Source organism: Rhinolophus hipposideros (genome assembly GCF_964194185.1).
Source record: "Rhinolophus hipposideros genome assembly, chromosome: 15".
NCBI lineage: Eukaryota > Metazoa > Chordata > Mammalia > Chiroptera > Rhinolophidae > Rhinolophus > Rhinolophus hipposideros.
The window spans coordinates 49,975,187-50,002,507 of record NC_138061.1 but is presented as its reverse complement, the minus strand read 5'-3'; the positions used below and the strand labels follow the sequence as shown (position 1 = coordinate 50,002,507).

Here is a 27,321-nt window from a genome sequence, read left to right as displayed (position 1 = left end):
CCCTCGGCCCTGCCTGTGGGTTCCGGGTGGAGCTGGATCCAGAACGCACCCAAGCCTCCGCCAACGAGCTGCACCGGTGGCAGGCAAAGAGCCCCAACCTACTTTTAAACTTTTTATATTGAGGTATAATATGCAGAAAAGTGCAAATATCGTAAGTGTACAGCTTAACAAATTTTAAAAAACCAAACATACCTGTGTAACTACCATTATCCAGAAACATCACATTACCTGGACCACAGAGGACCCCTCGTCATCCTTCCAGGCTGCCTTCTAGTCACCTCCTCTCCCAAGGGGAGCCACATGCCTGACTTCTAGTGCCATAGACTAGTTTTACCTGTGTTTGTTTGCTTGTTTAATCTTGCTTTGAGGTATCCCTGAGGCTGCTCTCTTCAGCCAGAAAACATGGGCCAGTTTAGGTTTTCAGATACACTCTACGAAAGGAAACCATTTATTCCCTCTTTCCACTCTCGTCCCAGACCCATCATTAGTAGGCAGGTCTGTTTGCTGGTTTCGTGTTGCCTTATCACTACCGGTAATAGCTGCCATTCTTTTAATCAGTAGACATTTATTCCCGGGCACCTAGTCAAAGGGTAACCATTTTCTGCTATGTGGTGGTTACTGTTCAGTGTGATTTGAGAGGTGACCTTTGGTTAAACCAGATGCTCTCCAAGTTCTCTTCCAGACCTGAGAGTCTGCCACTGAAGCAGGTGGAAAGAAAGAGAAGCCATGAGAAAATGGGCTAACAAAACCCGATTGTGATTTAGGTTTTCACCATGAAAAGCGCTCATCACCTCTCACCTGGACTATTGCAGAGGTCTCCTAACTGGCTCCCGTACTCCAGCCGTGCCACTCGCCAGGCCCATCCCCACACATGCAACTAGAGAAATCACCCAAAATGGAAATTAACTACATCTCACTCCCCTACTTCCAGGTCCTCCCTGGTGCTCCATGCCTAGAGGATAGAGTGCAAAGCCTTTAACAAAAAGACAAGATCCTTGGGGACCTATCTCCTGCCTGCCTCTAGTGTCCTTGCCACGCCCCCACCTTTGTGGGGAGTGTACCTGACTACTGGGGTTCTCCATCAGCTGTGCTGCTCCCTGTCTGTGTGCTGGCCCACGGTGTTGCCATTCCTTGAAATGCCTCCCCCATCTCACTCCCCTTTACTTGGCCAATTCCTGTTCATCCTTTGGGATCCAACTCAAGAGTCACCTCCAGAAAGCCTTTACTGGTCTGTACTTGCACCACCCCAGCCTGGGTTAGGTATTCTTCCCCAGGACCCCGACAGCATTCTTTGTTCACCCCATTATGGCACTAACCACACTGCTGCCTCTCCCGTAACGTGGGAGTATTTCACGGGACAAAGTCTTATCTATCTCTTTATTCACAACACCTAACACAGGACCTGATATATATTCTCATTCAAATTCATTACACTACACTGACCTGTCACTGAGTTGCATGCAGTCGGAAACATTAAGGAGCAAGCCACTTTATTTTAAGCTGAGAGAATTGAATTTGGGCTGCGAGAGCATTGGGCTTTGGAACCCGCACTGTGTGAACGATGGAATTTTCTCAGTCTTTGTTCCAAGGCCTCCACTTATCCCTGTTGTGTTTGCCTCTTCCTCTAGGCAATGGGGAGCTGAGCAATAAGGAATTTGTTTCCATCATGAAGCAGCGGCTGATGAGAGGCCTGGAGAAGCCCAAAGACATGGGCTTCACCCGCCTCATGCAGGCCATGTGGAAATGTGCACAGGAAACTGCCTGGGACTTCGCTTTGCCCAAACAGTAACACAGGCGTCAAGAGGGGCCACCACCTCAACCCCAAGCACCCTGGCCCCTTGAGCAGAGCCTTGGCACAGCCCTTCCTGCTGCTCCTTCTGGAAATACTGCTCCCTTCCTTTTGGGAATGCTCTCAGGATTCAACCAGTTGCCCCTCTCCACCCTCCCCATCCCAGTGTTCTGCTAGGCTGATTCTGCCCAATGACTATCCCCATAGGTTCTCAAAAACATGAAGAAGTCCTAAAAACTCAGACTTTTGGCACCTTCAACAGTACTACCCATTCAAGCACCGTACGGATGAAGAATGCAGGGACATTCACAGATGCCAACCCGGGGAAACACCCAGTTCTCGAGTCAGTTTTGCTGTGGATTTAAATGGACAAGAACATTCCTTGCTTTTTCTCCTGCTGGTGCTTTTAAGCCATAAGTTGGGAAAACCTCTGGCAGGCCAAAGGAAGTCTGTGATGAATGATAATGAGGGTGACTGAGCCACCCTGAGCTGGCAGGAAGCCTGGGCCAGTCCCCAAGGTGGCTCTGCGGCCTGCTCCAGGAAGGTGACGCGCACAGTGGGAATGGAGCAAGATGTGGAATTTAAAGCAGCTGCTTACCAGCTCGCTCCGCTCCCTATGACTCCACTGCGCCTCTGCTTAATGAGCAGCAGTGTTTGAGTTCACATTCCCTGCAAGTGCCATTCCCCGCCAGGAGTATGCTTCTGAAGCTGAGCCTGGCTCAGAGCCTGTCTGCCCCCTGTCATAAACACTTGTGAAATATCACTTTAATTATAACAGTTTGCAAGAAACCCCCCCAAAGGTTTTTGTCTCCTTTATTTTAGAATCCTCTGGGGCGCTTTGCATTTCTCCCCTGGGTTTGAGATCCTGCTACTGTGTTTCCCCGAAAATAAGACCCAACCAGAAAAGAAGCCCTAGCACGATTTTTCAGGAGGACATTCCCTGAACATAAGCCCTCATGCGCCTTTTGGAACAAAACTTAATATAAGACCCGGTCTTATTTTCGGGGAAACACGGTAGCAGCATACCAGTTTTCTTTCTACCAGAATCTGGTTCTTCCTGTTGAAAGGCAACTTTGGGCCCAAACAAGAAGTGAGGACACTTGGAGGTTAGTGGGGGCATTGTCCCAGCATAGTTTGGACAGTATTTCATCCTGGGCCAACGCACATAGCCCTTGATTACTCATCCCCCACAATAAGGAACTAAGACGGGTGGTAGAGCATATGAGACGTCACCTGGTATGCTGGTCCTAAGTTTTAAGAGCTACAACAACCAGTGTTTTCTATGGACTCAGCTGCCCCACAGTGTGGCCTTGAGTAAGCAAGTAATTTCCCATCTGTTTCCTCAACTGTAAAATGGCAGATAGGGTTGAGCTCAATGGGCTCTAAGGTTTCTTCCAGGTCTGAAAGCCTGTCCTTCAGCTTTCCTGTGGAATTCCTGCAGCCTCCAGAACCTCCAGGTAATGCCCCCTGGCGTGACAGTGTCTTGATTCTGATGTAATAGAACCACACCCAAAACCCAGCACTTCCTGCAGGGCCTGGAAGTGGATGGTTCTTGCCAGGCCGAGGAGCAGAGGCCTGGGTCTGCACCGAGGCTCCTCAAGGATTGTACCAGCCCCCACATTCTCTCCAGAACACCTTAACGACCTCACCTCTGACACCCTTTCTGGGGACAGATTAGATCACCTCTCAAGGGAGTTTGCCACTCACCTACTGCATCTGTCTCTTTCCCTTCTAGGGGTATGTATCACCCGTACCCAGGTATAGCCTTTGCTTTGCTCATTGCCCCAGGGCTGAGGCATCAGCAAAATGTGAGCTGTTAAGTTCACTTCACAGACTTCATAGGACATTCATTCTCCTACAAGAAGAGATCTGCTGATTGGCCTGGGTTCACTGATGCTGAAAGCCAGAACCTAGCAACATCTTGAAACCCAGGGTCAGTGGCACCTCTCACAGGTACGTGGAATTCCAGCTGAACTCCACTAGCTCCGAGGAGTGCCTGAGGAAGCAGAGGGCCAGGTGCTCAAGAAGACAGCTGGCCACACATTGGCACAATAGGGGAAACGTGCAGGTGAGAGCTACAAGCTCAGACACCCAGAAGAGGCTCAAGGAAGTCCTTGAGCAAGGTGGCATTATGACTACAGGCCAAGAGGCTTTTAGTCGCAGAGTCTGGGGGTAGGCTAGACGCACTGGGAAAACAAAAGGCTGATTTGTGCTTCTCTCTTTATTCAAATTGTTGCTTCTACCTAGAGAGAATAACCTTCCCCTCCTCCTCCAAGACCCGTCAAACTGCCCCCTCCTTAAGAAGCCCTCCTTGATCCTCTTCCAGACAAGACTGGTACCCCTCCTTTGCCTCCAGGGATCACTGGCCCACCCATAACAACACTGGTGTAATTCGATGTAATTTTTGTGAGATTGTCACCCACAAAATTCAGACCGATCAAAGAAACAGCCCACGACCAAAAGCTAATTTAAAAATACCTCTCAGACAATATTAAAGTGATACTAGCAGTACCTCAATTCGCCCCACAAACCCACCACCATTCTCTACTTTTGTTGTTGTTCTCTACTTTTAAAAAAACAAAAATTCCAGTTCTAGCCCTTAAGTCTCTGGGGAGGGAAAGAAACTCAGAGGGCACCCAGGCTGCTGACCTTCTTTGACCTTGAACTTAGCACAGGACAAGCAGGAAGGATAGAGAGAGAGTTACTAAGGAAATTGCGCTTAGAACATGCATGCTCTTCAAAAATCACCTACACAGCTTTTAGTGCCCCACCTAGTTTTAGCTCTGGTGGGAGCACACGCACTTGAACTAAATTGGAGTCTAAGACAAAGGAGAAATTCAGGCAACTACTGCTACCAGACAAGGAAGAGGAGCATGGGAGCCGAGAGCCGGGTGTCCTGTGTCTCCCTCTCCCCCGCCCCCTCCCCATCCTCTCCAAACAGCTCAGAAAAGGAGGGAGCAGAGACAGTTCAGCTGTCAGGCTTCAGATGCCACCTACTGGCAAGAAGGCTTAGCGCAGGGGCTCCCTGCTCTGGAGCAGGGAAGGTCATTAAGGGAGAGGGAATAATCAAGGATGAAACCCAGATTTCTGTTCAGATGACTGGGTGTGGTGATGCTCTTCAGTGGGATTGGGAAGCTGACAGCACCAGGTTTGGGTGGAGGAGGAGGAGGCTATATATATATATTTTTTTTAACACATTGAGGTACCTGAGAGACATCCTGGTGGAAGTATCTAGAAGGGAGTTAGATATAAGAATCTGGACCCAGGAAGGAGGTCTAGGGTGGAAATATGGTTTGGGAATCTCCTGAAAATCTGGGTTCTCCCAATTTCAAGGCCAACTGACCATGAACATAAGTCTGAGTCAGTTTCCCAACTAAAATACAAACACCAGCTACAGTCTTCCCCAAAGGAAGCTGGGACTAAAGACCATCAAAGCAAAAGGACTTTGGATCAAAGAACCTGCACTTGGTGGGATATCCATGAAACAGAAGTTTGGGAGAAAGGACGGCAAGTACCCTGTCCCCTTATCTTTCCAGTCTCCAGTCTGGCCCTCCCTAGGTATGGAGAGCTCCTTCTCTACGGAAAGAAAAGAGAGCAAAGGACTAAAATGAAGACCCAAAGATGCTATGGGGAAGTAAGTATTCATGTGTTTGTTCAACAAATAATTTACTGAAGTTCAAATTGAAAACTGAATTACCTATCAAACTCTTGGGTGAATTTTCACCATCTTCATTGTGAAATTTAGGTTTTCTCTCCTTTTTCTTTTTTTTTACATAGGCAAACATTCACATGGTTCCAAAATTAAGCTTACATAAAAAGGCGTATGTTGGACAGCCTCCCAGCATTCTCACAACTGCATAGTAGTCCACTGTATACCATAGTTGAATCAATAACGGTAGTTTATTCAGGGAGCAATTTTGGAGCCTGGAGTTCCTGGAAGGAAGGCCTTGGTGGGTCACATCTGACGGCAAGGGACACGGGAGAGCCAGGGAGCAAAAGAGCAAAGGACAAGAAGTGGGGGATACTCCACTGACTTGGAGATACTTTTTGATCGCTTAGGAAGGAATTCATCCCTCAGGCTAGCTCAGGGAAACTCCAGATAAAATGCGGGGAGAGAAACCTGTCTCTGGGATTCATTTATTCTATTCTTTTAACAAATATATATTGAGCTCATATTAGGTATCAGGCCCTGTGCCCACAGAGCACGTGAAGGCAAGATCTCCATCTTGGTGTAGCTGGAGACAAGTATGCCAGCTGTGCAAGGCAGGGAAAGGGAGCGTCCATAGAGGACCCAGGCCTAAGTGCTATGGGAATTCAAAGCAGGGGGAGCTCATGGAGGAGGAGGCCCTTTCTCAGAGTAGGACACTGGCTTAGACGTCATCTTCCCGAGAGCCTTTCTGTCCCACACGCACAACAGCTCCCTATGCTGAGCCTCCTCTGGGGCTTTCACACAATCCCACTGTTGGACTTACCAGTGTCCTTAATTCTTTCATTATCTATCTACCTTACTAGACTGTGAGCTCCCTGATGTCAGGTTCTGTCCTTTATTTGTGGTGCATCTCTGAACCCCTACAGCTCTACACAGTGCCTGCCTTTCAGAATAGACGTCTGACTATGAATTCTACCTCTTCACAGGGAAGGCAGTTGAAGCTGGGCCCTTGAGAACAAGTTAGACTTGGACAGATGGAAAAGATAATTAAGGAGGACAGACAGATAGATAGAGGCAGGGCGAAATGTATCTTATAGAGATGGGGAGGAACAATAGAAGATGAAAGGATGCTGAGATCAGACTGTCCCCAGAAAAGAAATCTGGCAACTAGTGGTCACCTAATACAAGGGTGGTTTTAGCTACAGGAGCAAAAGGAGGAGATGCTGAGTTTCACTTAAAGATTCATTTTCCCAGTGACTTCTGGGTACCTGGAGAGGCAATTAAGAATTTTGTCTCTTTTTGAGCCTCATCCTCCCACAAATACCATGATTCTAGTTGGGTTAGAAGTTTCCAATTTTTTCCTTTGATCAAAATCATAACATCTTGATTGCAAGAACTATCAAGGAGAAACTAATTTCAGGTCAACCTGGCATACCATTTCCAGTTTGAAACAAAAACTATAGACCAAGGACCATAACGTTTAACATGAAATGAGCAGGAGTGTGGCTCTCTTCCTGGCCTTTGGACTGAGAAGGACTGACAAGTCAAACTGCCTCAGGACAAACAACATTCCCAGTTTGACTAAGATCTATAAAAAAAGGTAGAAAGTGGTAACAGGAGGCTTGGTTAGACCATTCAGGCTCAGTTTATAATCCCTTCTGGAAAAACAAAGGCTTTCTGAATTGAAATAGTTCAGAGACCCCGCTCGGCAGCAGAGGGGAGAGGAGAAGTGTGCAAAAACAGGAGTAAAGAGCGCCTACCATACACACACTCAGCCTGCCTCTCCAGATCGTCAGTGCTTGCTCCAGGCCCTGCCAACCAAGCCAGATTACTAACTACAGCCTCAAATTTTAAATAAGATCTTGTCATTTATATGCATTGGGGGAAAGGAGGGCTCTCCAGCCAGTAGCTGGACAATCACCGTCCAATTCCTTCACGCAACGAAATGACAGGCCTTTTACACAATGAGTACCTCTTCACAAAGTGAAGTACCTGTTGTCACCCAGAGAAGAGGGGCCTCGTGAGACTCAGAAAATGGAAAAACAGAACCTCATGATACTTAGCAATGTGGACGAAAAAGGGACACTATAACTGAAAGTAACCTCACCGGAAGGTCCGACCATAAATTCCTACCTGGGCAGGTTATGGTGGGGAGTCATGCCTCAGGCCTGTCACTTCCCTAGTAAAAAGGTTACCTTTGCCCTGTCCACTGTTTGTGTGCGTCGACGTTCACACACCCTTGAAATGCCTCTGTTTCAGACCCCGAGGAAGCTAACACCCTTAAGAGAACACATAACCTTGTTAACTATCTTGTGATCCAATCCTTGCCTTGCTTTCTCCCACCTTCATGTAACCTTCCTTACATTCCCTCCTAAATTCCAAATGTATAAAGGAAACTACCAAACTGGCATTCTCCAGAGCATTTAAGATCTTGCTTCCTGGAAGTGTCATCAATGTGGCTGACAAACTGATGGCTGACAATAAACTCTTAAACTCTTTGGCTGACAAATAAAGCCTTAGAAAAATTCTCTAGGGGGTTGGACATTTCTTGTACCAACAGCAGGGGAGAGGAAGCCTGGACAGGCTGCAGTCCTAGGGCAGAGAGGTTACTGGAAAGGGGCCGCAGTGTGTCTCCATTCACACACACTGAAGACCTTAACGTTTTCGAAGGGTGGGGCTCTCGTGAAGGAGGGGCTGATTTCTTCTCCACCAGGATACTCTCCACCGGAACGTTCCCGGTTCAGAGCCTCTGCATTTGCTCTTCCTTTGCCTGGACCACCCTGACTCCAGTCACATCTGGAATACCGGCTTTCTCTCCTGAATTCAATTTTGTTAAAACAACAGCTTCTGAGAGATGTCTCTTACCAGGCCATTTAAAATAAAACTTCCCACTCTCTGTCCCTGTATTTTTCTTCATAGCATTTATCACTATCTGAATATATCTGTTTATTGCGTGTCTCCTCACCCCTCTACACACACTAGAACGTAAACTACCTGAGGGCAGGCAGGGCCTTTGTCCTGTTCACCACTGTACACCCGGCCTGGCAAACAGTTGGTTCTCAATAAATATCTGTCGAATGATTAATGAAATGGCATTCGTCTAAAATGCATAGTTACTACCGAAAACGTGCAAGCGTACTCAATTTTAAGACATCTAAATATAATGTCCCTTTGGCCTCCAAAAGTGTGGGGCTACACCCTTAACACCTCTCAAACGTCACCCTCTTAGAAGACATACGGTAGCGCTTCCGCCCTCGCTCAAATCTCGGGAAAGAAGGGGCGGAGGCTTTATGTCATCATCCTGCGTCCGCCTGGCCCGCAGCGCGTCGGCGGCTGGCGCAGCCCTTCGCTCGCCCGGCCTCCCCCTCCCTGGTTCCGCGCTCTGGTTCCGCCATGGAATCCAACAAGGATGAAGCCGAGCGCTGTATTACCATCGCACTCAAGGCCATCCAGAGCAACCAGCCCGACCGGGCGCTCCGCTTCCTGGAGAAGGCGCAGCGACTGTATCCGACGCCGCGAGTTCGCGGTGAGTGTGAGGTGCCGGTCAGACTGAGGGGACATTAGAACTGATGGGGGGAATACGGGAACGGACCGACGGGAGCAGTTAGAGAAGGGGGAGGGGTGGTGAGGCGCGTTTACGCCTGCGCACTGAGCTGCGCGGCGGCTCCTGGGAGGTGTAGTCTTTCGCTCTCGCGCCTCCCCGGGATGCTGCACACCTGATGACAGGGACCACCGCGACTTCCGCTTTCTCGGTGCTTGCGGAACCCTCTGAGATTTGGAGTTCCCAAGAATGAAAGGCACTGGCAGACGGGGCGCAGGGAACTTACCTGGAAGCGAAATCGAACTACTTTTCCCAAGGGGCCATTCGGTGGCCCAGGGCCAGTTGCCGGCCTGGGAAATATTATAGTTTAGGAAAATAAACATAAGTCTTCTGACGGAGAGAATGGGTTCTAGAGAGGGGAAAAAGCTTCCGATCTGCGGACTGCCTGCAAAGGCGTCCTCATGGCTTCACTCCCTTGCACGTCTGAGCGGAGGCCAGGGACCACCTCCCAAAACTAGAGCCTGTCTCCCCCTCCGCCGACCCCCAGACACCACTCACACCGGCACCTGGGACACACGGTCTGGCCTGAGACCCGGCTTCGCACTCGCTCCCTCCTGGAGCCTCGTCGCCCGTGTGTGAGATGCGGGGTGAACTGTCTTGTTGGGGACGCTGGCCTCGGCCACCCCACCCCGCTCCCCCAAGAGCCCTGCAGTAGCTGGCCCTCTGTGCGGCCCTTGCAAACGAGGGCGGGGACAGTGAAGTGTCCAGTCCTCCGCATCTCGCTGCACCCTAGAAGCCTTGTTGTCTTTAAGTCTTCAAAGAAGTTTTTCTTAACACGAGTTGGAGGGGAGAAAGAGATGGTCCATTAAGGATCCAGGGTGTGTGCCTGCGGTGGCCACTTAGGAAACCGCCTGGCACGTAACGAGTGCTCAGGATCAGAAGAGCTGGGTGCCCGTCCTGACTGCTACCTTCCGTCTTTCTGAGCGTGGGTTTACTTGCCCAGGAAAGTGAAGGATTGTCACGGACAATGTGAATACCAGTAATACCTACGGAGCTTTTCAGTTTAGAAAGCTCTTTCAGATGCGTTTTCTCACTGAGCCTGCCCTATCCGAGCGGCAGAGCAAAGATCCTTATCTCTGTGCCACAGATGAAGGGATACCTCAGAGGCAAGGGGCTTGCTCAAGATTACACAGCTAGAAACGGGAAAGTTCTGTAACTGTACTGTTTACCACAGAAATAAAAATGAAATTGAAGAGCAGCAGTCAGCCCCCTGACTGCCCTTGCCCACGTTATGAAATTGAGCAAGGGGAACGCTGGCAGAAGTGGCCCGGAATGCCTGCATTTTCCTGCCTCCTGACTCTGCACGTTGATCTCTTGGCCTGTTGGCATTCTCTTAGACAGTTGCCAGGACTGCTGAGGTAACCTGCTGAAGGAGCTCCCCTGTGGAATGAATCACACTGTGCAAAAGGAGAGCAGCAGTGTGGGGTGGGGACCCTCCAGCTCTCCGAGTTCTGACTCTGAGGCCTCTGGGGGCTCAGCAGCAGGCAGCCAAGAAAGGATGGTAACACTATCGCCTGTAGAGGTCTTCCTGTCGGCAGGCTTCCTGGACTCGTCCAGGGACTTGGATGGACGTTCTTCCTGGGGCTCAACACCAAAATTTCCTTAGGCAGAAGTCGATGGCTGCATATCTGTCACTTTTGTGATATTCTGGAAAGAGTATATACCGCATGCCTCTCTGTAGATGGCATAAGATGTCATCTTGTGCCATCTCCAGCCCTGCACTGAGCTGACACGGATCTGGGGTTAATTGAAGCCTGGGATGGGGAAATCTGGGTTAGAAAAATACTAGGTAATGTTGTCTACACTTGAGGTTTGAGCTCATTCCAGATGCTCACGCAGTGCAACCAAGTTTTTTATTTTGTTTGGAAAGTCCTCTGCTTGGTGCTAAGTGGTATAGGATAGCAGGATTGGTAAGACATGATCCTTTGCCTCAAGGAGCTTACAATCTAGTGAAGGAGACAAGTCACAGAAAAAATAATGTTGTAAGCCATAAAACAATGACGGTGATGACACAAAAATTAAGCCGTGTCAGATGTTGAGAACTTAAGGATGGACGTCAAAAATCTCATCCCTGCCCTCCCTGGGTTCACAGTCTGGTGAGGTGGAAGGCAGTGCTGGGGGTAGGCGGCTGTGGAGAACAATCTCCTGAACATTGAATTACAAGCAGCAGAGTGAGTGCTGTAGTGGGAACATAAAAATAATGGTAGGTCACGGTGAGGGAAGGCTTCACGGAGTAGGACAGGAGGCAGCATTTGAACTGTACTTTGGAAGAGGGTAGGAGACTTGGAAAAGGGCATCCTGGGAGAAAGACATGGAGGCTGGAAGTTGTAAGAAGTTTCGGAGAAGGGACTGAGTGTAGCAAGATTTGGAGGCTTTAGAGGTAGTAATCTGAGTATAGAGAAGATTGAGTTTGGAAAGTAGAATGAGGCCAGATTGTGGAAATCCTTTCCTGCCAGGCCAAGATATTCACTATTCTGCAGTTAGTGAAAAAAACTATTGAAGTGTGTGTTTGTTTGTTTGTTTTATTGGGGAATATCGGGGAACAGTGTATTTCTCCAGGGCCTGTCAGCTCCAAGTCGTTGTCCTTCAGTCTAGTTGTGGAGGGCGCAGCTCATTGGCCCAGGTGGGAATCGAACTGGCAACCCTGTTGTTTAGAGCTTGTGCTCCAACCAACTGAGCCTTTGGGCTGCCCACTATTGAAGATTTTTGTTTGTTTGTTTGTTTGTGTATTTTTTTAAGATTTTATTGGGGAAGGGAACAGGATTTTATTGGGGAACAGTGTGTACTTCCAGGCCTTTTTTTTCCAAGTCAAGTTGTCCTTTCCATTTTAGTTGTGGAGGGTTCAGATTCAAGTTGTCCTTTCAGTCTTAGTTGTGGAGGGCGCAGCTCAGCTCCAGGAACAGTTGCTGTTTTCTAGTTGCAGGGGCGCAGCCCACCATCCCTTCCAGGAGTCGGACCGGCGACCTTGTGGTTGAGAGGATGAGCTCCAACCAACTGAGCCATTCGAGAGGCAGCTCAGCTCAAGGTGCCGTGTTCAATCTTAGTTACAGGGGGCTCTGCCCACCATCCCTTGCGGGACTCGAGGAGTTGAACCGGCAACCGTGTGGTTGAGAGCCCACTGACCCATGTGGGAATCGAACCGGCAGCCTTCAGAGTTAGGAGCATGGAGCTCCAACCGCCTGAGCCACCGGGCCGGCCCACTGTTGAAGTTTTTGATGGCAGGAATAATATAAAGGTATTTTCCTTAAAAGACCACAGCATGAAGTATTAATAAAAAAGAAGAGAGACTCAAGGCAGAAACCAGTTGGGAAACAATTGTACTAAGTAGGTTAGGAGCTACGAGGGCCTGAGATAAGGCAATCTGGAGGAAGATACGGTCATTGGAGAGAAGGTATGAAACCTTGTGAAAGAGAGGGGTGCTGAGGAGAAATGGGGACTCAGAATCCAAGCCAGTGTGAGGGGGAAGAAACCAAGGCTGAAGAACGTGGATGGGTAGAGATGGGCAGAGTGTGAGGTGGTGCTGGTGGCTTGTTCCAAAGGAGTTGTCAGCTTAGAGCTCAGGAGAGAGCTCCAGGTTCCAGCTGAAAGTCTGGTCTCCTTTTGATGGAGTTAATTGGAGTTGTGCCTGGCTGAAGTCATTATGGGTGTGTGGAACGTGTAGAGGAGCTTGCTGCTGCTCACCCATGAGCCACATCTGTCCTTAGCCCCAGAGTAAGATGGAGCCCCAACAGAAAGAGGCAGCTGCCAGGTAGCCATGGAGCAGTGTGTCAAGCTGGTGAGCAGCACTGTCAGGTGCTGCAGAGGCCACATGGAAAGAGGGCAAGTTGAGAAATGAAAGGGAGGGATCCAGAGCATGGGTGGAAGATTGGTCTTGGAGAAGTGGAAGGACAGACAGAGGGAAGGGGAAAGGTGAGAGGAGGCTCAAAGCAACCTTGAAGGGCCGAGGGACCTTACAGTGAACAGGATGTGAGTGTGAAGCTACTTGAAACTCATGCTGCGGGAGGTGGGATGGAGAGGCAGCAAGGGCCGGACAGTGAGACCTGGGGCAGTAGGCGGGCCCCGAGCAGGGGTGCCACAGGGCGGGGTAGTGAAGCCAGTCAGCCCCTGTCTGGGAATTTCTGTCTAGTGCCTGGCAGTCTCTGTAGCCATTGGCTTTGCCTGAGGCTTAGCAACAATGGTGGAAGGTACCAGGTTTTCCAGGGAGCTGATGAGAACATCTGTAGGCCTCAGTTTCCCCAGCGTACAAAGAAAGCGTTGGCCTGAAGGATCTTGCAGCTCATGCTGCCTGCGGTTCTATGAAAGCTCTGGGTCCAGGCGAAGTCAGGAAGGCCAAGCTGGGAAGGCCAGCGCAGGGCAGAGTGGAGGACTAGCTGCCGAGAGAGTTTGGTGTTCAGGGTCTAAGAGTGAGAGATGTTCTCATGCTGGTGAGGTCCCCAGTGGGGTTGGGCATGCAAGTCAGTCAACCTTCATGACCCTCACTTTGTGCTCAACCCTTCCATTCACCTGATTTCACTGAGAGCAACCCTGTGTAGGCAGGGATCATGTTTTCACTGAGGAATTCGATAACTTGACAAGGCCATGTGACTAATTAGCACAAGACCCAGACTGTCTAGCTCCAGTCCAAGACTTGCCCTAATCTGTCCTCGCTTTCCCGACTCACTGTGAGCACTATAGGTACATAGAGAGAGCCTGGAAATAAAAGGATCAGACAACACTGAATATTTGCTGGGCGTTGTGCGAAGTTCTTTATATGCATTTACTCATTTACTCTTCCACCTCTCTTGAGGGAGATAGTTTTACATGGAGAAGCTCAGTTACCTTGTCCAAGATAACCTTGCCTGCAAGTGGCAGAGCCGGGTTTGAACCCAGGCACTCTGGGTTGAAGGGGCTTTGGCTATAGAAGTGCTTTCACCTCTACCTCAGCTGCCACCTCTCCCACCCCAGCTTGGGTTTCTTCCATCAATTTCCCTTCTTTTTAAATGTCTGCCAGCTTTACTGGGAAGGGGCAGAATCAGGATTTGAACCCAGCCATGTCTAACTCCAGAGCCACATTAAGCTGTTCTATCTCCTGCTCCTTTGTGACATTTGCCTATCAGCCAGTGTGCCAGGTAGGGATGTAACAGTGAGTCAGGATGAGGCAGTCACGTCCCACGGCCCGGCGGAGGGAGGTCTTCAGGCCACAGCAGAGACCTACTCGTCAGCAACCAGAAATCTTTCATTGCCACCTCAAGCAGGAACCTTCTGTGTGACCCAGAACACATCTAGTCCCCTTTGGGCTCTCTTTCTGCAGCATAGGGAAATTAGAGTGACTGACTTGATGTAATTGCCCTGTAAAGCTTCCAGAATCTTCCTTGAGAAGTACTGGAAAGAGTCCATCCGTTCTCCTGGCTGATGGTCCTGTGTATCTATAGCAGTTGAATGGCTCGTCATGTTATCCTTAGGGTTTGTCAGCTCAGCCTGGACCACCGGGGCTTCCAGAGAAATCAAAATAACAACTTTTTAAAAGCCCTAAAATACCCAACAAACCAGGCTCCTCCCATCTTGATCAGCATCTCTTCGTTTGTTGGTTTCCTCCTTTCTCTTCCGCCATTCTCTTGATTCCTGGCATGGACCTGGCATATGGGGCAGCCTGAAATGTCATGGTTATAACTGGGTCCGAAGCCTGCCGAGTGCTGAAACTTCGCCTTCCTAAGCCTTGGAGCTCCCCAGACCCCAACACCTGGGGTCCGCTCGTCTTCCTGGCCAGCTAGTTCATCGTCCCACGTCAAAATACTAGCAGCTACTCATTTTGAACTTTTACTCTTTGTTGGTCTCTGTGCCAGGTGCTTTCACACATTATCTCATGTCATCTTCACACCCCCTTTGTGAGGAAGATTTCATCCAGGGTCATACTGTTAGGATGTAGCTGAGCCGAGATTTGAAACCTGGGTCTTCTGAATTTAACTTCTCTTCTATACTTGGAATGACTGTGGGAGAAGCTCCCCCTCCCAGACTTGCATGGCCCGGGACAGTAACACAGTTAAGAGCAAGGTCCCGTGAGCTGGACATCCTGGGGTTCAAGTGCGGCCTACCTAGCTTGTGCAGCCACGAACTGGTTGCTGGAGCACACGGCTCCTCCTTAAAATGGGAATGCTGGTAATAAGATCCCCTCGAAGACCGTCGTGACGCCTAAGCAAGCTAACACATGCGGAGCACTGTGTCCAGGCCTGCCTGACATATAGTGAGCGCACATTACTATTGCTTCTCTCATAGTGACCTCTCAGGGTTTGCTCCAGGAGCCCTTCCACTTCCCTCACGTGGGGCACGCTCGGCTGGCAGCTCCTATGTGTAGATTTCCAAGCTGCTGACTCTCTGAGTTTGATGCAACTAAGACAGCAGTGACTCAGGGCACAGTGGTCCATTCGAGTCCCAGTGTTCTGTTCCCAGTAAGCCCTGCTCAGGCCCCTTGGGTGAGACCCAGGTGTGCCGCAGCGCAGGGTATCTGACACCCAGCACAGTGCCGTGAGCCCAGCGGGCACCTGGCACGTTCGAAAGAGGCTGGGGGAGGGGGGACACCGGCTGTGCTGCTGTCCGTCCTCAGCATATAGGTGTCCTGGTTCTCTGCAGCGTCCTGCTGCCTGGTTTCCCAGGGCACTGGACCCCAGGCATGGTGAGAGGTTCAGAACTGACTTTGTGTCTGAAATAAATGGGCGCGGGGGACTTCTGCCAGACATTTGAGCCTGCCGTTATCGAAGGGGCAGGAACCAAGGACTTGGGTATGAATAACCATGACCCTTCCTGAGGGTGACAGCTAATGCCCTATATAGACTCTGAACTTTGAAGTAGGACATTTGTAAGCCAGCCACTGGAAAACTAAAAAATAGCAAGTAGTGAGCACAACAGATGTTTTTCCTGAGCCACGCAGCACCCCTGGCCCTCTGGGGCAAAGTCATTGCCCCCGTTCCTCTTCATGGCTAAGCGAAAGCCTCCAGAAATTCTTCCCTGCCAATCCCAGCTGAATTAGATGGTCCTAAGTGGGATCCCCACTGCAGGGTACTTCGCCCATTTCGGCTTTTAACAGAGGATGGCTGTTGCACACGCTACTTTGGGATTTAAAAAATCTGAAGGCTTAATAGTTTATTTTTGGGAACAGGACAAAAGAAAAAAAATAGTTTTCATGCTGAGTTGAAAATGACCTACATATCCCCCTGCTGATTCCTAAGGACCGGTTCCTAAAAGAGCACTAGCCCCCTCACAGGCTCAAGGGAAGGAGCTCTCGGCTTTGCTGGGAGAGTGAGTGGGTGGGGCATGTGGCCTTGCTGGAGCCGGAGCCCTGAATGGTTTCCTTGCCTCACACAGCCCTGATCGAGTCCCTCAACCAGAAACCACAATCTGCCAGTGAGCAACCCCCACCCACAGACAAGACCCATACAACCCATAGGAAAGCAGGTGGGTCCGACGCCCCCTCGGCCAATGGCGAAGCCGGAGGAGGAGAGAGCACCAAAGGCTACACTGCAGAACAAGTAGCGGCTGTGAAAAGGTAGAGGGCTGGGCCTTGCAGGCGGGGGACCAGGGTCTGGGGCGGGGGCAGTTTTCACGTCAAGAGAAGCCTTCCTGCGGCCTTTCTCCACCTCACAGTTGCCTGGGGTCTGGATGGTCCCTAGGGGGTTCTTGAAGATGGAGGAGGTCCAAGCGGTCAGGCTCGCCAGACCCAATCCTTATTTCCCACAAGGCCCTGGAATACCGTGTGGGAATCAGGGCTCCACTGTCCCCTCCCACCACGACAGCCCACAGCAGAGGCTGGAAACGCTGACATTGCTGGCTTCCTCTCCTGCTGGCCTGGCCTCTTTACACAGCTCTGTTTGTCAGACAGAGATGAGGCCTGGTTACCCCCTCCAGATTCTCCCCCAACCCACACCCCCACCCGCAACAAAGACCCTTTCAGACCAGAGCCTGTGTGGGGTAGAGTGGAGACAAGAGGCAGTTATCCCTAAGGCTTGGGCAGGCCCTGCACGGAGCAGCTCACTACCAGGCTGAGACGGTGCTTCCTGGGCTTCTCAGGAGTAGATACCCCGGGCCTCCCCTCAAGGCTAACCTCGGGATCCCTCCAAGGTCATTCCCACCTGGTCTTAGCTGCTGGTGAAGATATTAACAAGTTTCAGGGCTGGGGTTCAGCCTGCCTGTGATCTGGCATGACCAGTTTGCCATAAGAGCATATGCCATTTTTACATTTTTCTGACCAGAAAGGGTTTTGACCAGACAAGCCCATCAGTTGTAGGCAATAGAAACATTGTGGGGAACTGGGAAAGTCTGGAAAATGCCACGAATCCGGGTCTCCAGGGATCCCAGGAGTAAGAACTGACAGAAGGGAAGCAGGGTCGTGAGGGCCCCGAGATGGGGTGAATAGACACCTGCCATAGCCTTAATGTTGCCCATTCAAGACTCAGATTGCCACTCGAGAAGAGACACTGGCCAAGCTGGGGACACACTTGCCCTTGGACAGACCCCTGCCTGACAGCCCTTCTGATTCTAAGGGTACTGTTGGCAAGGGGCAGTGATGCCTGACAAACACAGCAGCTGTTCCCCTACCCCCCAATCTAAATGTGTTGTTGGTGTTTCCGCCGGGCCCTGCTCAGACCCCCACCCCAGTGGGAGCTTTCTGAGGCTCCCTGGCTCCCAGGGTCGACGGCGTGGCCCCCCGAGCCTGTGCAGAGCTGTGTGCCCGTGCCGCTTGCTGTTCGCCCGCCTCACAGCGCTGGGCCAGTGTCACGCTGCCCGACCACGCTCTTCTCCCTCGCCCAGGGTCAAGCAGTGCAAAGATTACTATGAGATTCTGGGGGTGAGCAGAGGGGCATCCGATGAAGACCTGAAGAAGGCCTACCGCAGACTGGCCCTCAAATTCCACCCAGACAAGAACCGCGCACCTGGTGCCACGGAAGCTTTCAAAGGTAAGCCGGCCCTGGCTTCCTGCCGTTTTGGCATTCTGGCCTCCTGTCTCTGGGAGGAAATAAGGGGCTTTTCCAGGCAGTGGTCTTGGACCCAAGTTCTGCCAGCTCAGGAGCTACTCCCTAGGACGAAGGTCCTGGCAGCCACCACTAGCCACAGAGTCTGCCAGAGGTCAGATGACGCCACCCCTGCCTCCCCTTCTTGTTCTCTGGGGGTTGCAGGAGAGGAGCTGAGGCAAAAGAGGACCCGTGTCTTCTCCAAGGCCGCACAGTGATTGAGGGCCAGAAGCAGTGCTCCTGATTCACCTGTATGCATTTCTCCATCTTGGGATCTTGGTAACAGCGTCCCTGTGGTGAGAAACTGGGCAGCCCCAGGTCAGGGGCTTCTGGCCTGGTGGTCTCCTCGGCACCAGCAGCCATAGCCAACGTACCCCACCCCATCTACACAGTGTCTCCCTCTCTTTCTACCCACATACACCCTAGGGCCTGCAGCAGGGGACATGGCTGTCTCTCTGACCTCAGGGCCTGTTGGTTCTGGGATGAGTGTTTCATTCTGACTGAAATCATCAGCTGCCCTTGAATCGTTTATATTTTCGTTGCGCCGACCAAGCACACGTATACAGACTGCGCCACCCTGTGTTACTGGGCACTACAACTGCACATCTCTCATGCCCACCTTGTCCTCCTTGGGACCTTCAGGGGCTTAGGCTCAGCTCCCTCTGGGAGGCAGCACAGTGACGAGCCCCTCCTGGCCCAGGCAGGGTGCTGCACAGTCCTGGGGCTGTGACCGTAGCCAGGTGGCAGAGCAGACCCCCCAAACCTGGTGTGCTGTCTCCGGGGGCTCCATTGCAGGCTGCTTAGGGTGGGTCCTGCATGGGGCAGTGTGCAGGCACCGTCCCCTGCTGCCTGCCAGCCAGCCCCAGAGCGGGGAGGAGAATGGGAGTAGGAAGGCAGGGTAGCTGTAGTTAATGTTTCTCCAGCCCTGACCTCTGCCTGCAGCCTGCCCTAACAGGCAGTGACAAGCGAGATCTGGCCTTGGGGCCTTGTCAGAAGGGAAGGAGGAGGGACATTCTTATTCTCAGAGATTGCAGCTCTTACCCACTCCTGTGAGACACTGGGCTGCTGGAGAGGGAGCAACAGACTCAGGAGGGCCCGAGTTGGGGTCCTTTGGGGCACAGGCTTCCCGCCTGGGGAGCTTTACTAGGGAGGCCCCAGGGCCAAGAAGAGGAACAGCAGCTGGGACCTGGACCCCAGGGAAAAGAGGGCTCCTTGCCCAGGCCACACTTGCCAGTCGTGGAGGAACCTTGACTAGAACCTGGGATTTGGCCTTTCCCGGCACCTCTCGCTGCCTCCACTTCACAACGGGATAGCATATGTCTGTTTGGCCTGTATGTTGCACTGTGACTTCAAATTACATAACCTCCAGAAAGAAATGCCCCATCCCACTGAGCATCTCAAGAGAGAGGAGTGGGCGAGAGGGTGGTTGGTGGGTGGTGGTTTTCATAAGGTCACAAAGCAGACTTGAAGCAAGACACACCTGGGTTTGATTTTTCACTCGGCAACATCAGAGCTCTGACCTCTCTTAGCCTGAGTTTTCTCATTGGCAATATGGAGATAAGGTTGCTCTTACCGTGTTTCCCCAAAAATAAGACCTAGCTGGACAATCAGCTCTACTGCATCTTTTTTATATATTAAAAATTAATATAAGACCTTATATTTTACTATATTTTTTTTTACTATAAGACCGGGTCTTATCTAACATAAGACCGAGTCTTATATTAATTTTTGCTCCAAAAGATGCAGAAGAGCTGATTGTCTCGCTAGGTCTTACTTTCAGGGAAACAGGGTAGGAGTCAATAAGATAATGCCTACAAAGGGCCCGATTGTAGAAAAAGTTGAACTCTTGTCATGAGGTAGAGAGCAAGAAGCCTGGGTGTTAATCCTCTACTCAGCCCAGATTCGCTTAGAGGTATTCCTGCATGCCCCCCTCCTCACACTTGCCCAACACCCAAGCTTCCCGACATCCCCAAGGACTCCTGCTTCCTAAAGCACCAGTTAAGTACCTGAAGGAAGTGAGCCCTAGGCTGCCGTGGAATCCTCCACACGTCTCCCCAACATTCCCCAGGCCTGACCTTTCTACCTCCTTTCCAGCCATTGGCACAGCATATGCAGTACTTAGCAACCCAGAGAAAAGGAAGCAGTACGACCAATTCGGTGATGACAAGAGCCAGGCAGCCCGGCACGGCCACGGGCATGGGGACTTCCACCGGGGCTTTGAAGCTGACATCTCCCCTGAAGACCTCTTCAACATGTTCTTTGGCGGTGGCTTCCCATCTAGTAAGTCCCCCAACCCACCTCACAGCCATGTCACCCCGGGGGGTGATGGTGGGGGGCTGGATGCCAGCCTCTCCCTTTCCCAGCAGCCCCACTCCTGACTCGTCCCTCTGACCCCCAGGTAACGTCCATGTCTACAGCAACGGCCGTATGCGCTATACCTACCAGCAAAGGCAGGACCGCAGGGAGAACCAGGGTGACGTGAGTGAGGAAGGCGCTGGGGAGAGCAGGGGGCGGGGGTAGTGACATGCCCAGCTGTCTATTCAGTGATGGCAGTGTTCCCACAACTGTCAGCCAAGGAGCCATCTTGGGCCTTCCTTGCCATTCCTCTGGGCGACACCAGAGGGAGCCACACTCCACATTGCCTGCTGGAAGGAGTAGGGATTTGATGGCCTCTAGCGCTGGAGAATGGAATGCAGAATGTTTTCCACCTACAAACAGGTTGAAGTGTGAATGGCCTTTGTGCAGTTCATTTGTTCATAGGCCAAAGTAACATTTTCCAAGCAGTGGAAAGTTAAGTTTCAGGAGAGAATTATAAAGGACAATATAGGTGCTGACTCTTCAGCACCCAAAAATGTATGCAAAAGCTATGACAACAATGCTTCAAACATATTTCGAATGCCCAAGAACAGCTAGCTGACTAATTACAGAGCATTTAAAATTATGGCAAGCAGAGGGGTTCCCTTTAGCTCTGACTGTGTGGCCTTATGTTGTTGTTTTTTAACTTGTGTGTGTATGTAACATACAGAAGAGTTTTTAAATCACAGATTGTCACACAGTGAACAAATTTATATTTATCCTTTTTTAACTGGCAATTTTTAAATATATACACATGGTTTAAAGTTCAAAACGGTTTATGTAGTAAAAGTCTCACCCCAGCCCTGCCTCCCATTTCTCCTGGAGGCAGCCACCTTTTGCTCATTTTTTTTTGGGGGGGGGGTATTCTCTCACAAACAAATGTATATACCCACCTTCCTCCTGTATTTAACACCAGTTGCTGTTCTGTTTTTATCTAGGGAAGCTGGCAGGTAGAGAGGCTTCTGTGTTTGGGGGACCTGTGGGCGGGAGGGGAGAGAGTGGTGCCATGGCCTGTTAGCACAGTAGCTGCTTCCCGCCACCCAGGTCTGGCGTAGGTGACCATTGGCTCTTCCCTCCAGGGCGGGCTGGGGGTATTTGTCCAACTGATGCCCATCCTCATCCTGATCCTCGTGTCAGCTCTCAGCCAGCTCATGGTCTCCAGTCCACCCTACAGCCTGAGCCCAAGACCGTGAGTACCTGCATTTGGGGGCCAGGCTAGGGTGGCGGGCAAATGGGGACTTTGGAGTCTCAGCCACCATTGGGGACCTTCCCTCCCATCCTACAGAGGCTTGATCATAATGCAGAAAGCTGGCTTAGTATCAAGAAAATATACTTCCCCTTTTGAGCAGAGGTTCTTGATCTTTTTTAGGATCATGGTCCCCTAAGAAAATGCAACGAAAACCGCCTGGAACAGTGCACATACACACAATTTTGCATATGATTTCACAGGCTTCATAACCTAACTCCTCCCCCACCCCATCTTATCTGCTGACCTTGAGATAAGAACCTTTAGAGGCTCTTGTGTTTGGGGAGAGGGCCATAGGGTCATGGAAAGAACAAGAGCTCTAAAGTCAGACAGAACAAGAGTGGCTTTGAATCCCAGCTCCTCTACAAATTAAGCTGCTGTGTGACGCTGGGCAAGTTACATAACCTCTCTGAACCTTGGTTTTTTCATCTATAAAATGGAAATAATGCCATCTACCTGCTTGTGAAAATTAATACATATGAAATGCCTGGTTCATTCGAAAAGCTCAACAATATTTGTTGAATGAATATATGGTCTCAGCTGTCAGTAGTGAATTTGCGCAAGTTAATTGACCTTTTAAGGTGTCAGCACCTAACCTAGTATCTGATGCATAGTGTGGGTGCTCAGCTTCTATTGGTGGCAGCTCTCTGCTCCCACCAAGTGGCCTGGCTCTGCCTGGGAGCCTGGCAGCATCTCTTCCAGCCAGCAGGGGGCAGAGTCGGTCCACTGGGCCAGCTGGCGCGGCACAGGCTGGCTGTGGCCTGATGCCAGCCCTTTTCTCTGCAGCTGGAGAAAGGAGAGGCAGCAGTTGGGCAGGCAGGGGCTATCGCCCCCAGAGCACTGACTCCTGTCTGTGTTTTGAGGTTCCTTTCCACAGCGTGTAAGCCTGCTGTTGAAGTTGGAATATAGAATCCAAGAGCTGGAAAGATACAACCCCTTAGACTTTCCTGCCATTTTGTTCCTAAGCCTCTCTCTGAAGTCTAGACTAGGAGCTCCTGGTTCAGACATGAAGGCGCTCGGCAAGGATTGGCTTAGGGGATGAATGAGGAAACAGGCACAGGGAGCTTGTCAGAAAGAGACTCCAGGTTCCCTACTGCCCTGCCTAGGGCCTCAGAAAGGGGCTTCTCCCCAAAGCCCTGAGTCCACAGTGTAGGAAGCAGGGAGCCTGAGGAAGGGCTTGCCATGGGCTGGACCACTCTACGAGGGGACACCCTGCCTTTAGTCCCTCATCTTGGGTAGTGTGCATGTTTCTGCTCTAGTTTGGGAGCGAAGCAACTACTTCTGTGGCCTGTGTGGCATCTGTTGGGCCTCGTCGTCCCCAGAGCTGTCCTGGGCCTGGGACCCGTGCCCACCTTGTGCCTGGTATATTTCTGGCCAGGTCGGTGGGCCACGTTCACAAGCGAGTCACTGACCACCTAAACGTCGTCTACTACGTGGCAGACACCTTCTCTGAGGAGTACACAGGTTCCAGCCTGAAAACAGTTGAACGGAACGTGGAAGATGATTATATCGCCAACCTCCGAAACAACTGCTGGAAGGAGAAGCAGCAAAGTGAGTGGGCATGTGTTGGGGGCACAGAGCTTGAGAGCAAAGAAGGAGAAAGCCCCGCCCACCCAATGATTTGTGGGCTCCGCACCTGGCACTGCCCTGCGCCAGCCACCTCCCAGCCAAGAGCTGGCTCCACCCTTGTGTTTCCCTGGGGCCAGGTGCCAAGGGCCACTTGGAGATTTCCTCTAGGTTCCTGCAAATCACTGCAATCAGCCTTTTGTTTGGCTGCAGGTAAGTATGTAGACAGAGATTGGGGCAGATCTCCTGGTCATGCACTGATTGGACATCTGGCTCTTATTTGTGAGACGCTGGGGAGATCTGACCACGATGACATGTTTTTACCTTGGCTGGCCTCACCCTCACTTTGTAGAAAGGGGCCTCTGTCCCTCTCCTAAGTTGGGATCATAGTATTTGTTCTTTCGGGGTCCTCCCGAAAGGGAAGCCCTCTCTGCCCCACCTCCTAGGCCTGTAGCAGCCTTCCTCCTATCCCCACAGGCCAGGCAGGTGCCCTGGTAGCCTTCAGGAGGTACCAGGCATATCCTAACCCTGTCCCATTGCTTTGCAGAGGAAGGCTTGCTATACCGGGCCCGCTACTTCGGCGACACAGATATGTACCACAAAGCCCAGAAGATGAGCACCCCAAGCTGTAACCGACTGTCAGAGGTGCAGGCCTCCCTACATGGATAGCCCTGGGCCAGCCACACTACCGAGGGCCAAGTATGAGCCAGGGCCTCTCTGCCCTGCAACTCCTGGCCGCTCTGGCCCTGGTGATGAGGCAGAGGAGGGTGGGAGGGAGACAAGGAGGGAGCCTGCTGATGGTGGCAGACTCCTTGTCCCCAGCCTGACCTCCGTTCTGCAGAACTGAGGCAGCTCTGGGGCGTACTTAGAAACTGAGGTCTGCTGCAGGCCCCTGCTCTTCACCCCACACCCACCCCACTCCTGACTCTGGGGCTGTGGGGCACGCAAGAGCCAGTTGGGGGGCCCGAGGCTGCTGCCCAGGGCCACTTGTGCCTCCGTGGTCTACTCCAGCCATCACGTCCCCACTGCTCTTTTCCAAGCACAGCAGACTATTGTCTGGGCCCTGATATTTAGGCCACCAAATATTACTGGGCCCAAGACAGCCTCCACACGCACTCCCCACCAGGGAGAACCATGTGGAAACAGTTGGCCAAGAGCCCTTCCTTTTCCTCTGCCCTTCTAGGCAGTGGGAAACGGAACAAGACTGGGGCCTAACAATGGGCGGAGGGAGCCAAGAGGCTGGGAGCAGCAGAGGCCTGTGGACCACTCCCTCTGGTGGGACCAGAGACTGGCTCTGTCTGTGTCCCTTTCTCTCTCTCTCTCTCTCTCTCTCTCTCTCTCTCTCTCTCTCTCTCTCTCTCTCTCTCTCTCTCTCTCGCCCTCCCCCCCCCCCCCCCGCACCTGGCAGCCTGGAAGCCACAGGTATCCGGCCTGCCCAGGCATCTCACCTGTGGTCTGAGGAAGGGAACAGAAGGTCATGAGTTCAAAGGGCTGTGCCAAGCCCTCAGCACAGAAGGGGTGGGGCAGTGGGGGGAAGGAAAGTTGCTGGTAGCAGGCTCCCTGCTTCCTTTACCCCTACGTTGGGTTGTGGGCTCCACTTCCAGCATTTGCCAGAGGGGACAACTTGGACCAAGCCCAGAGGAGTGTGGGCAGAGCTGGTAAAGGTTCTTTCCTGTGTTGGTACCCTGTCCACCCCTCCGCCTGTGCCCCTCGGCGGAGATCCAGGGACAGATTCTCTGCTTTGAGGCTCTGTGCTTATGCCTCCAGGAGAGTGCAGCAGACCACAGGAGAGCAGTTGGTGCAGCTGAGGCTGGCAGGACGGTGGCAGGGAGGGTTGCTTGTTCGTGCGGGCTAAGCTAGAGACTGGGCACGTGACCGCCTAGCTAACTGTTACCACTCTCCTCCCCAGACCATGAAATCCCTGGAGAATTTCTGGTGACATGCACTGAGCCAAGGTGACGGACTGTATATTTAAGAAAAGACATGAAAAGAAAAAAAAAAAAACATTAAAATGGAATTGGAGGCCGAACGCCACACAGCTGCCCTCTCTCTCACCCAGTAAATGCAGAAAGCTCTTAAGACAGACAGGAAAACCTGCCACAGGGCTGCTTCCCTTCCTCCCATGGCTGGCAGAGACTCAGGCTCCACATCGGCTCTCTCCTAGGATACAGAAACCATGGCAACAAAAGTAGAATGTAAAACTTGCAGCAAATGTCTGTGGGAAGGGCTGGGGGAGGGGGCACCCACTGCCTTTCTTCCTCCTCCCAGGAGCCACCACCAGTCACCTCAGTGGAAGCTAGTCAGAGGCGTTGGCCAAGGGCAGAGAGGAGGAGGAAAGAACTCTCCAGAGAATGTAATTTATAGATGCGTGTATATCTATATATATCTATTTATATGTAAATAGCATATATGAAGATATATATACATAGTCTACTTTTTAAACTATGCAGGGGTTTGGTTAAGTTGTTTAGCTGATTTCTTCCATGTTTTAGAAAACGAGGACTGTTTGGGGGAGGCAACCTGGTCCAGCAACAGCTAGACGTTAGCCACGGCTGGCGGCGTAAGGACAGTCAGGTCATAGCTTTTAACGCTCTCTTCAGCCCCAGCCTGTTTTTGATGGCAACAGCAATCATGATAGTATAAATCTGTAGAAAACTTTTGAAAGTTGCCAGGTTTATGGTTAAGCTGGAGGGGAGCAGGCTGTGAAGGGAGAAAGTGGCCTTAGGGCTGGGTGCTAGGTCAGTGTTGTCATGTAGAGGCCCCAAACTGCCTCCTGTGCTGAGACCACCCACCTCAAGCTGTGGCTGGCTCTTTGTCCTGGTACCCAGGAGCCCTCCGACCGCCTGCCGCAGAGAACAGCAGAGTTGGGAGGGGGACCAGGTTCTGCCTAGCCACGTCCCCCCTTAGTCCCGAAGTGAGTTTTGCCTTATAGGTGCCACAGGGCACAGCTCCATTGTTGCCACTGGTTTTTCCTGAGTCGTGCACCAAGGTCTCCAGAAGGCTCTTCCTCCAAGAGTCAGCCAGATGGTACCCAGGACCCCTGGGCAACAGCCAACTCCTGAAGAAAGTCCGTGCCTATGGGCACCTCTGTCACCGCCCTCCATGGACAAGAAGCCGCCCAGCCTTCTCTTGCACTTTGGACAAAGGATGTACCAGAAAAGAAGGGTTTTCTTATCCTCATCTTCTAATGAGGATTTTCCTCAAAACAGCCATTGCTGCCAGGGGAAGGGAGGGAGGTTTTATTTATCCCCGCAGTTTCAACTGGGTCTTTTGGAATTACTGTTTTTTCCTGAATTTTCCTCTGGCAGTGGATGTTACTGAGCCTGCCATCTTCCAAAGCCTTACTTCCCCAAGCCAGGAGGCAATGACCATCCTCCCCGAGTTTTTCCTGGTTCTTTTTAAAGTCCCCTATCAAATAAGAATCTTGCTGGGAAAGGAAGCTTGGTAAAGAAATGTCAAATCTGGTTTGAACAAGGTCCTACCCTGGGATGAAACGGCCACCCCGGCCCAGACAGATGGTGAGAACTGAGCGCCCGGCGAGGTGGCCTGGTGCTCTGCCACCACCCCCCCCCCCACCCGGCTGGTCTTCGTAGATGTCCTTAGACAGGTTGAGCCACGTGCAATAAGAACATAGATCCTAAAGGATCCCCTGAGAAGCCGTATTTCTTGAATTAGAATTCTGAAATTGTACATCTATAAATATGTTTATTATGTGATTGGCTGTGGCGGGTCTGCATTGAGCAAGGGGGCCGAGGGTGAGGGGTCAAAAGCACCTGTTGCCACTGACATCCCACAGGGAGTTTTTGATGACAAGCCTGAATGGCCCCCTTACCCCTTGTCTCAGCTGACAGCCACTTAGGTCACAAGACTTATTCAGGGCTGACTGCATCCAGGTAAAGGGTAAGGGACTCAATTAAGCCAGGACCCTGGGGTCCCGATGGCAGTCCTGGGATGGCAACCAGGATGACCACGACCCCTGCGTCCCACCTGTTCCTGCTCCCTTCATCCCTCCTATTCCATCAGTCCTACTGTAAACAAAACTACCTCCCTTCTCCCCAGCCTGCAGCTCAAGCCCACGACAGATGCAGGGCGAAGGAAAAGTTCTGAGTTTCTTTCCATCTCTGGCTGCACAGT

General features: G+C 51.4%; 2 protein-coding genes across 4 annotated transcripts in view; both read left to right on the top strand.

The window, feature by feature from the left end:
* MICU1 (mitochondrial calcium uptake 1) overlaps nucleotides 1-2,585 on the top strand; it is a 189,527-nt gene extending 186,942 nt beyond the window's left edge. For both annotated transcript variants that reach the window (XM_081075092.1, XM_081075093.1), the window contains one exon: nucleotides 1,629-2,585. In XM_081075092.1, coding sequence (XP_080931218.1) covers nucleotides 1,629-1,789 — 161 coding nt within the window. In that variant the 3' untranslated portion in view covers nucleotides 1,790-2,585. The remainder of the gene's footprint in view (nucleotides 1-1,628) is intronic.
* A 2,981-nt stretch (nucleotides 2,586-5,566) lies between these two features.
* On the top strand, nucleotides 5,567-26,903 carry DNAJB12 (DnaJ heat shock protein family (Hsp40) member B12). Of its 2 annotated transcripts, none has more exons than XM_081074983.1 (9): nucleotides 5,567-8,964; nucleotides 16,378-16,558; nucleotides 17,821-17,966; nucleotides 20,115-20,300; nucleotides 20,419-20,498; nucleotides 21,455-21,564; nucleotides 23,000-23,172; nucleotides 23,735-23,832; nucleotides 25,097-26,903. In XM_081074983.1, the coding sequence occupies exons 1-9, from the start codon at nucleotides 8,832-8,834 to the stop codon at nucleotides 25,124-25,126; spliced, it is 1,137 nt and encodes a 378-aa protein (XP_080931109.1). In that variant the 5' UTR covers nucleotides 5,567-8,831; the 3' UTR covers nucleotides 25,127-26,903. The 2 variants fall into 2 exon arrangements, with proteins under 2 accessions (XP_080931109.1, XP_080931110.1); XM_081074984.1 differs by having other exon boundaries at nucleotides 23,735-23,886.
* Nucleotides 26,904-27,321: the final 418 nt, after the last annotated feature.